Source organism: Populus alba, chromosome 7 (assembly GCF_005239225.2).
Source record: "Populus alba chromosome 7, ASM523922v2, whole genome shotgun sequence".
In the NCBI taxonomy this organism is placed as follows: Eukaryota; Viridiplantae; Streptophyta; class Magnoliopsida; order Malpighiales; family Salicaceae; genus Populus; species Populus alba.
This window is the reverse complement of record NC_133290.1, coordinates 2,889,112-2,900,113: the sequence shown is the minus strand read 5'-3', so window position 1 is coordinate 2,900,113 and position 11,002 is coordinate 2,889,112. Positions and strand designations below refer to the sequence as shown.

General features: G+C 35.7%; 1 protein-coding gene across 1 annotated transcript; it reads left to right on the top strand.

Annotated features, from left to right (window-relative positions):
• The first annotated feature begins 351 nt into the window (after nucleotides 1–351).
• On the top strand, nucleotides 352–8,638 carry LOC118063362 (branched-chain amino acid aminotransferase 2, chloroplastic). The gene is made up of 10 exons (XM_035077384.2): nucleotides 352–559; nucleotides 648–724; nucleotides 822–996; nucleotides 1,179–1,355; nucleotides 1,448–1,579; nucleotides 2,208–2,306; nucleotides 2,573–2,689; nucleotides 3,614–3,709; nucleotides 6,766–6,878; nucleotides 8,182–8,638. Exons 1-10 carry the CDS (start codon nucleotides 422–424, stop codon nucleotides 8,297–8,299), a joined length of 1,242 nt encoding a protein of 413 aa, XP_034933275.1. The 5' UTR covers nucleotides 352–421; the 3' UTR covers nucleotides 8,300–8,638.
• The last annotated feature ends 2,364 nt before the right edge of the window (nucleotides 8,639–11,002 follow it).

The window sequence follows — 11,002 nt, the reverse complement described above, 5'->3', positions numbered from 1 at the left end:
AGGAAATATAAAATATACATATTGAAACATTTGTTAAGTATAAATATTTAATTAAATTCTTCTAAAAATACCAAACCACACAATATAAAAGATACATTTTTAAAATTATATAAAAATATTATTTTAATATATATACAAGTTAATAAAAAAAAAAATACAAGTTAATCCAAAAATATTCTTACCTTAAAAAAGTGTAGCAGTCGGAAAGGAATATTGTTGAAATATATATAAAAAAACAGTTAATTTTTTTTAATAATATTAAATATTATAAAATTATATTACTATATTCAGAGAAAATGTTAGGGGAGGAAAAATGCGAAGAATCACACACACAATAAGAGGAAAGAGTCCTTCACAATCACACAGTAAAAAAACAGACAAGAGAGTGAGAAAGAAACTGAAGAGAAAGAAAGAGAGGAGAATGGAGAGAAGCGCCGTCTCTGGTGGTCTGCAACCAAATTACCTTCTTTACCCCTCACGCACCTCTTCCTCCCTTCCCTTCTCAGACCACCGCACTAGACTTCCAAATTTCTCTCCTCCTCCCTCTCTGTCTCTCAAGGTAATTAGATGCCCTTCTCTTTTCCTTTTTTTTCCCCCTCTCTTGAATATTTATCTGTATGATTTTTTTTTTGGTGGTTTCTGGGCAGCTACAAAAGCAGGTTTCTTCTTGTTTTAAAGCTGTGTCTCCTTTTAAGCGTGGAGCTGCGTTTTCTGATACACACAGGTGTGTTCTGTTCTGTTGTCTTTGTTGTTGCTGTTAAGGATTTGTTTGAATATGTTGTTGTGATGCCAAGCCATGCTTTTGTGGTTTGTTTTGGCAGTGAAACACTTGAATTAGCTGACATAGACTGGGATGACCTTGGATTTGCATACGTTCCCACTGATTATATGTATACAATGAAATGCACTAAAGGTGGAAACTTTTCCAAAGGTGAATTACAGAGATTTGGAAACATTGAACTGAACCCTTCTGCTGGCGTCTTAAATTATGGCCAGGTTTTCCTTTCCTTTATTTATTTATTTATTTTTTAAATTGTATGTCTTAAATTGAAAGGGATCACGGATGTGAGCTGTTGGATCCCATTTAATTTCATTTTGGGTTCATTTTACATCTTATTGCGTCTCCTGACTCAAGATTATCACATTGTTTTCCTTTCTTCTATTTTTCTTGATTTTAGGGATTGTTTGAAGGTCTGAAAGCATATAGGAAAGAAGATGGCAACCTTCTTCTATTTCGTCCTGAGGAAAATGCTATGCGGATGATAATGGGTGCAGAGAGGATGTGCATGCCATCACCGACAATTGATCAGTTTGTGGATGCAGTAAAAGCAACTGTTTTAGCAAACAAACGTTGGGTAAGTTGTAAATTGAATATTGGTACACCTTTATTTTTCTCTCCTATTGATTCTTCAAGCTGGATTGTTAAAGTGTAAATGTCCCATTTCAGGTTCCTCCTCCAGGTAAAGGTTCCTTATATATCAGACCATTGCTAATGGGGAGTGGAGCTGTTCTTGGTCTTGCACCTGCTCCTGAGTATACCTTTCTCATTTATGTTTCACCAGTGGGGAACTATTTTAAGGTTGTTTTCTTCTTGTATTGGGGTTTCTGGTACAGTGTGATCAATTCTGTTTCAGCTTCAGACAAGATATCTCTCCATTTAGTCTCCAGTTACTGTTTCACTCTCATATTTGAATATACAGGTCCATTATTTAGAATTTCTTGTGTTAAAAGTACAATCAAGTTTCTGCTTCTGAACTAAACGAGGTCATATTCTATTCAAATGAAGAAGTGCATTTTAGAAATTAGTGTTAAATCAATTAATTTTAGGTTGATGCTCAAAAAGTAATTCATGTACTGTGGTAAAAAATTCAATGACAATAAATTGCAAGCCCCACCAGTTTAGTCTTTCTGCAAGGCTGCGTTTTGCATACAAGTATATATATGGTCGAGTCTATGATTTATTGAAGATTCACTTCATTTTGTGTGAATGGTCAAAATTATCCCTTTTTGGTTTGGAGGTTGTAGGAGAGGCATTCATGCTAGTGCTTTATAATGCACATATGTCGTCAAGCTTTTAGTCTATGATGATTTGTTGTTGCTTTTTAGTGGATTTATGATAATTCGCTACCCATTTCTCTCTCATGTTGGTGGGGATGACATCCTTCTCCAGTGATTAATGTAAGCCTATTGCATATATCTGATGCCAGGAAGGTGTGGCACCAATTCATTTAATTGTGGAGAATGAACTTCATCGAGCAACTCCTGGTGGCACTGGAGGTGTGAAGACTATAGGGAATTATGCTGCGGTAAGTGAGCCAAAAGTTTTGGTACCTTGTCAAATTTGTTGACCTTATTGGACGTAGTTTATTAATTTCCTACAAGTTTTATCTTTCTATAATTTTGTGTTTTTTATTGCCTGGTGCAATTTCTTTGTGCATCAATAGCCAGAAGTGTAAATTTGATTCTATTTTTTTCGTTGAATTTGATCTGAAGATTTTTCTATTGTTACCTTTTTAATCTTAACTTTTTTAGTCAATACTTATTCTTTTGTTGTCTGAATTTTCACTCATAGGTTCTCAAGGCACAATCTGCTGCAAAAGCCAGAGGTTTTTCTGATGTTTTATATCTTGATTGTGTACATAAAAAGTATCTTGAAGAGGTTTCTTCTTGCAACATTTTTGTTGTGAAGGTATTGTGGATATGGCAGCTCTTATTTTATGTAAATCTTTCTTTTTTATTCAATAGTTGTATCATTACTTCCACCTAGTTTTTTATGTTGAATCGTGTGTTATATATTAGCCCAGAGAAGCCATTTCCTGGTTGCTGATAGTGCTTTCAATCATTTATTTTTGTATGAATCATGGTTGGTGGATGTGCTAAATAAACCACGCTCTACATTTCTATTTAAGTTGTGCACAAGTGTCATGATCATTATGCCCCAGCTTCGGTAGGTGAGCTGCCTCAGCATCATAAATTAACAGCTGTCCAATGAAACTTCTTAGCACTCAATCACTGAAAAGTTGGAGCATCCCATTCATAGTGTTCCAAACACTATTGCTGTAATTATTAGAATTAGAAATCTTGGAGAAATTCCTTTTCTCAGAATAAGATTCTTTCTGATTGTTGGATTTTGATGCACACACATGCATTAGGCAATTTTTTCTATTCTCATGCATTTCTGCTTATTATAATCACCCTTGCAAACAACGAATCTCTTTAGTCTGTTAGAAAATTATATCTGGTGTTAATTAAACACCATGAGTGGGTACAGTTGTAAAGCTATCAATTAGTAGGTATTTTCATTCTGTTCCAGTTGTGTTTAGATTATAGTTCATGTGCCTTGCTGCTGGATATGATTTTGGCTGTTTGGAAGCATACTATGGGGCTTGGTTTCTTGTTGCAATATGCTAAGCATGTTATGACGTCATTGGATATGTTGTATTATTTATTTTACCATCTTTAACGTTTTCATTGGTCTGCTTTCTCTGATTTCATCTTGAATGCATCTGTTATTTGGTGAAATAATTACATTAGAGGATGTTTTTGGGTCTTATTTCGAGTCCATTGTTCTTAGAGGTAATGAGTGCTGATAGATTCTCACTTCTTTTCTTAGGGTAACAGCATCTCCACTCCTGCAATAAAAGGGACAATCCTACCAGGAATTACAAGGAAGAGCATAATTGATGTTGCTCGAAGCCAAGGATTTCAGGTACTTGTGCTGCAGTTATGAAGATCATCGCTAACTTGTGATACTAGAGGATTGATATCTTGATTTTGTTCTAGATAATGGCATCCTCCCACAACATGTACAATAATAGGCAATTCTAGGTTCATTATGCTTGTAATCTATGCATAGAGGTAATGAGTGCTGATAGATTCTCACTTCTTTTCTTAGGGTAACAGCATTATGCTTGTAATCTATGCATTTGTTTGTTTTGTGGAGCTAGCTTGCAAGGTTTATGAAGTGTCTTATCAATTAACCCCCTCAACCAGAGTTATTAAACTTGACCCGGGTTCTAGACTGGGAGGATTAACCTGGGTTGACCCCGTTTGACCTATTTTCTTTTAAATAAAAGCATAAAAAAGACGTAGTTGTAAAGGTTGCAGGTCAATCCGGATTTCTGAACAAGTCAAACCGGGTCAATTCCTTCCCCATTTTTCTTTAACTTGTACCGGTCTAGGCCCCGGTTGGCTTGGTCCCGAGTCGACCCACCGGGCTTGTCCAAGTTTTATAACTATGCCCTCAACTTTCATAGCATCTAAAATTTTTCCTTTCTGTCTATTTCTGTCCATAAAACTAATGGAAACTAGGAAACCATACATGAGAGGCAAATACTCCCTAGCATGACTCACAAAACAAAAACAGAAACTTGTAGCCCAAAGTGTTGTCTAGTTTGTGTTCTTGTGTTACACTCTCTTATTATCTAACAAAGTTTTTGTCCATTTGTTATACCTGCATGTCTAGGAATGTGTCTGTGCCATTGTAGACTAGTGAAAATTTTTAGAGTACTCTAGGAGTAACTACCAATACTTACTCCATGAGACCACTTTGAAGAGAGAGATGATGAAAGGGAATCATATCTGGACCCACCAAAAGTGACAAGTATTATTTCCATCTGGGTTCAAATATTTTTTCATTCTCTCATGTTTTTCTCTCCTCCTTGTGTGTGTGTGTCTCTCACTCTCTTGTAGAATAAGTATTGGTAGTTATTCCTGAAGTACTCTGAAATTTCTCAGAGACTAGTGTACTTGTATGGGTTCTTTGTCTTATTTGCATGCTTTGTTGTGTCAAAGCCAAATCCTGTGTATTTGCATTATAGGGGGGCACTCCTGAAAAGCTATATTCAGGGAGAAATCTATGTTTTTAGGACTATTGCCTCTGGATGAGACAGGTGGTCAGAAGTAGAGGATGTGGTTGAAAACATGGGGATTGAGGGGGTTACAAAGTTTCAGAGAAGAATGGATGGCAAAGACTTGTATGATGCACTTTAGTGAAAGATGAACATGCAGTTAATATGGTCTCCCAAATTCCCATTAACAAGGTTGTAGTGATTTGCTTGGAGCATAATGTGATTGCGAGTCAAGTAGGTTTAACTTTTGGTGTTTTTGGAAAATGCAAAAGAAACGAGGAATCGCGTAAGCTTGATGTTGATTTAGGTGACAATTTTCATGGCAGTCAGCATATAGCTGGGAGTCAAGTGATAGGTGGAAGTCAAGTCATCAGAGGTTGTCAAGGTATAGGTGATAGTCACTTCCTTTGAGGTAATCTGATGATAGGTGCAAGTAAAGTGGGACGTAGTAGTGAGGGTACACATAGTGGGAAGGGTGCATCCAATAGTAAGATTGTGGACTTGACTTTAATTAAGACTGATAAGAATCCTGATTTTGATGATAATAATAATTCTTATGAAAATGTAGATGAAAGAATGTTGGGCTGATCCTCTTAACAAAGGAGACTGGTTTGAAGATTTACTTAAATATGATAATAAAGAAGACAATGATATCCATTAGTTAATCTAGCCCTCAAAAAATGATCACCAGCTTTGGGAGATTGAAGTTCGAAGGTTGTTGGGTGGTTTAATTTTGTCTTGAGTTTTTTTGTAACAAACTCATGATTTAGAAATTTGGTTTTGGACTAGTGTATGAGTGTTGTTTTGTCTATTTGTTTTTTGGGGTGGGGGTTGTTGGGGGTGGGGATGTATTGATGTTTTTTAAGCCTATTTGAGAGTCTATGAATTCTAGTTTCACTGGCCAAAAACTTGCTGCCAAAATAGGGCTCTATTATTTTTAGGATGGGTGGGAAAATTAGTGTGATGAAAGTTGAGGCTTCTTGGGTGGTGTTGAGACTCCCCATAAACCTTGGGGGGGGGGGGGGCGTGGGTGTGGTTTGCAGCTCACACTTTCTTCCCCTAAGAATTCTTGTGATTTATTTATTCAAGCGATGGAGCTTGCTCATGAAAATATTCGATGATATAGTCCATCCCTGGTTGGTTTTTTGCTTTCTTTGTCCAGTATTTCATTGTCAATGATTTCCAGCTAGCTGGACGTTGGGTTGTGTGGGCTTGAACATTTAGAGGTCCAATTGCTTAGGTTGTCCAAATGGGGTTTAAAGTACTCAGTTTTAGAAGTCGTCATTCTGAATGTTCTAGTATACCAATAATCTGCTTAAGTTGGGTCCTCCCCTTGCCTGCAGTATAGCCCAAGAATTAAATCTTTAAATGTGATCGTCTTTAGTGATAGGTGCTTCTGGATGCCAAAAGTTTCATAGCACACGTTTCATGGTAAAAAGTGTGCTCGATTTCTCTCCCTCATAATGTCTTGGCAGTCTCCGAATTTATTCTGTTGACTTTTCCTTACCTTCTTTATCAAGTTTTACTAGGAATTTCATTTGGTTATATTTGATTCTATGAATGACTCTGCCACAATTCTTCTGTCACTGACCTCCTTCAGACCCAAACATGTTCTGCATGTTGCTATTGGTATAAACTCAGGAGTCCATTTTGTTGACAAGTCATAACTGACAGGCATGTGTTGGTTAGTCCAACCTTTTGAAATTCCATGTATGCCAATGCACTGATTTTAGTGGTGCCTAGCTTATCCCTTCACAATTCCAATTCTCCCACTTTCTCTACCTGGCACTTTACCTAATTGATAAAATTTTGTATATCTATGCTAATAGTGCAATAATTATGCCATGAGAGGTCATGGATACCGTACCATTCAAAAGAATTATTTGACTTACTAATGCTGATATGGTAAATGCAGGTTGAGGAACGGCCTGTGACAGTAGATGAATTGCTTGATGCTGATGAGGTTTTTTGTACTGGAACAGCTGTTGTTGTGTCACCTGTGGGAAGCATCACCTACAAGGGTAAAAGGTAAATCCTGTAACCTCATCAGTGAATGTGTTGAAATTAATTTGCTGTCAATACATTGACAGACGAGTTCTTTAAGTTGATCTGGTGTTCTATACATTGACTAATCAGTTCCAAAGCTAAAATCTTGACCTTGAAGCGGGTAGAAAAGTGTTTTTTTTTTGTGGCATTTGGTAATTGAGAGGAGACAATGTTTAAAAGTCTATCTTTGTACTGGTCTCATTGAAGTATTATCCATTTTGCATGTAGAGTTAAAATGATTATGTATATATACTGTTTTTGGACATAGAACATTAAATAGTTCAGCGATGAAGTGTATAATGGATAGGCTCATGGTCAGCATGAGCATGACTCAGTATGAGCCACGCTTGGCATGGCACATCAATAAACTGTGCGAAGTGGGGCTAAAGTTTCATGGGATAATTGCACTATTAGTACACCAAAGGATAAACTGCAATTTCTGTACACCAACTTTCACCTTTCTCAATCAAGTAATTGGATTTTATTTTATTTTTTGTTTTTGTATATACTGACCTTTTTGATTGTGTCAATCAAGTACTTTCATAAAAAGCCACTACCTTTCCCATCTAGTTTGCATTGACAGTAAAAGGTCATGTTTCAACAACACATGATTTTGATCAAAAACAATTTTGCTTTATTCAACACTTTAAAGGAAAAACCAATCATAACACAAATGCACATATATTTTGTCAATAATATAAGAGGCAGTTAAGAGTGCATTTGGTATCGTTGCTGTTTATGTGTTTCTTATATGGTACCTTTGACGTGTTTGGTATACAAGTTGCCTTTTCCATTTGAAGAGAAGGGAGAAAAATGCGCATGTTTATGGACAATATAAAGTGGTTTTTCATATGATGTTTCAATATTTCTTTCCTTGCACAATTCTTTCTACCCTTCTCACATGCAAACTCAATTATCAAACACATCTGTATAAACAACCACCCTGAGACAACAAAACCCATCAATTTCCCTATGTTTTTTTTGTTCACCCCCCTACTCTCTTTCTTTAATTTGGTGACTTCAAGTGTCCAATTTTTTTAAATGACCAGCAGGTTAGATCATATATTTAAGATTAATTGCTCCTTTGAGTAGTGGAATTAAATTCGAGATTTGGTTTTGGTTCAAACGCAATGATAGATGAATTTTGATGAAAGGTGGTTTCGGTGTCATCAAGAGCTGCTAATTCAGGTGGCTATGGTGGTTTGGTATAAAAGCCATGGTGGGAGCGTTCTTGTGCATTTGGCAACATTGGATGTGAATTTATGCAACTTTTCCTGTTGTGCAGGGTGTCTTATGGAGAAGAAGGTTTTGGTGCTGTCGCGCAACAACTCTATAGTGTGCTAACCAAGCTACAGATGGGCCTTATAGAGGACAAGATGAATTGGACTGTGGAGCTGAGTTAGGCGTACTGCAGTGATCGAATTAGTAGAGGAAGCACAGCCGTATCCATTTTCTGGCAGTTCAAGAGGTGTCACCTTAGTCTGCTTTTTTCTTGGTAACATGTAGATAGGTTTTCCAGATTGTTGTTCAGTACTTTTTTCCATCACAACGTGTGACAGGATGGTTGTGTCTTCAAACGTCTGGAGTTATATTCGATTGATAACTGTATTCAGGGTAATAATGAAGGTGTTCCTGGATAGTATTGTCAGCCTGAGCTAATTTCCACCATGTTGCATGGTTAGCTCATTTCTTTGAAGAATTTTCATGCTTCTGCTGTCAATTCATTTCCGTTTTTAGGTTTCCATCCATCCCCAGATAAAATATATTATCCCGTGTTTTGATATTTCTAAAACACAACATAATCAAGTTGAGAGAGGAGAGGCAGGAAGACTAGCTGAAAAGGGAGAGAGGAGAGCTTTCGGCTGGCTATATTTCTAGCTATAGAAGGAAGATCCAAGTGTCACTAAGTTTGTCTCGTAAAAATGAGTTTAATGAAGGTGGCTGGTAGATTGAAATTATTTTGAGCTTTTAAGTTAATTAGAGTATGTTTTGGCCTTCTAAGATTTTCTTCATTAAAACATGTTGAAATTTGAGTTTGATTTTCCAATAATTAGATGAAAAATAAAATAAAATGTATGATAGTATATTCATATAGGCGAATGACATTTCTACTGTGTTTTTTTACTTTGAAGTATATATATGAACTTTATACATGTAATATTTTTTAAAAAAAATTGCTACCGAATATTCAATAAGAATAAATTATCTATTTTATTACCTTTCATATTATAATTTCTATACATATTTTTTTATTTGCAAATTAACTATCCTTTTATATTTTTTTTCATATAACCGCATAAAAATCATCCATACATATTTTTTTTTTGTTTTTCTAACCAAAAGATATAGTAGAGTCTCTAGTGTTTAGACATGTAATAATAAGAAACCCAATATTTTAAAATGCAGTCAAATACCCCAGAGCTAGGTCTATGCGGAACTTGTCTTCTCCTTGTATTTACCAGACGCATCCATCCATCTTTTTCTTCTTCCAAGTAGCTTTAGACCTCATAGTGCATGAAGGATCAAAAAGCATTAAAACGCGTTCATGACTTGCTTTTTACGGCAGGTTATATATATAAAACTAAGTGGAGGTGCTTTAATTATGTTGACTTGATTATTTCAGTTTCGGAAAAGCTTCTTCTCTCTGGTCGCCTAAGGCTTGGTCACCGTCATGTTCAGTGACATGCTGTGAGACAAGTAAGCTTTCACCAAAATTTGTTCACACAATCTTCTCCAAAAAAGTCTAGATAATATCATTTACTGAATATTTTTCTTAAAAAAAAAACATTCATAAATTCAGTAGGTTTAAATGCATGGGATTTTCTTCGTGGTTTCAGGCCTTGTAAAGTCGAAATTGGTATTAATTTATGTGCAAGTTATTTTTTTTTTTTTTTTTATAATGGGTGTCCGGGCCAGCTTACGCGCACCACAACTAATCCTAGGGCCCACTGAACATCCTGCAAGCCCAGTAGGCAGGTAAGACACCGCGGGAGTGACAGACTGGTACTCTTGAGGATCGAACCCAGAACCTTCGCAAAAATAAACCTTGCTGTTGATCAATGAGACTAGACCCTCAAGTGTACGTGCAAGTTATTCTTGGAGTGACCAGAGGTGGAGCCTAACATTTATTAGTTTTACATAGGCCAAGCAATGCTGTGCAATATTATAACCTCGATCAAATATTTTTGTTTTAACTCGATAGATAAAGCATGTAATTTTATATAATAATATATAACAAAAATCGCACCAACATGATGTAATTTTTGTGTAATATTAAAATTTAATCTCTAGAATAAATGAGCAGAAAATCATTAATCTACAGTTTGCCTAGCTTAAAAAAATCAGATTAAACAATAACTACCTTGTCATTAGCTAAGAGACAAAGTAATTGAAAGAAGTAAAAGTACTGACTTTTAACTCGCACATCAAAATGATTTTCACTTTTAAAACAAGAAAATTTGTTCAATCCAATAAAGTTAGAATGATTGTATCTCCAAGATAAGGGAAGAGTGAAAAAAGAAGGGAAGTTTTACTAGCAATATTTATTTATGGACTTGAGAGCTTGAACATCCAGGTCCCAACTTTGTTTCTACAGTTGAATAACAAACCTAGAGGCTAGAAGGAAACCAAGACATGTCAAATAATGTCTTAATTTGCAAATCTTTTGGAAATCTCATCAAGCTAGATCCTGCCTGCTCTCATCTACAATATGCCCCTTAGAGGGACCATGTCCCATTTGGAGAAGAGTTGCCAATATTCAAGGAGGGACAACTAATTAAGGTTAAGTTTATTTTCATGGTAGGTAAGTATCTTGTCTTAAATATAGTTTCAAAGTGGTTGGTTAATTAATGCACAAATAATTTAGCATGCTTGAAATCCTAGTTATTTTTTTTTTTTTACTTTGTTATATTTATACTTGTTAGGAAATGGACTGAAATAAATCTCAACGAGGGATGGAAGCAGTAATGAGAGTTAATTGAAACAAATCAAAAGTTTGAGGTGGGATTTAGAAAGCAAAAATCTAAATTTACCCCATTACAAAGGATGACGCATGCAGGAGACAATTAAGCAAATTTAATCAGAAAAGAAATGTTCTAGAAACTTGT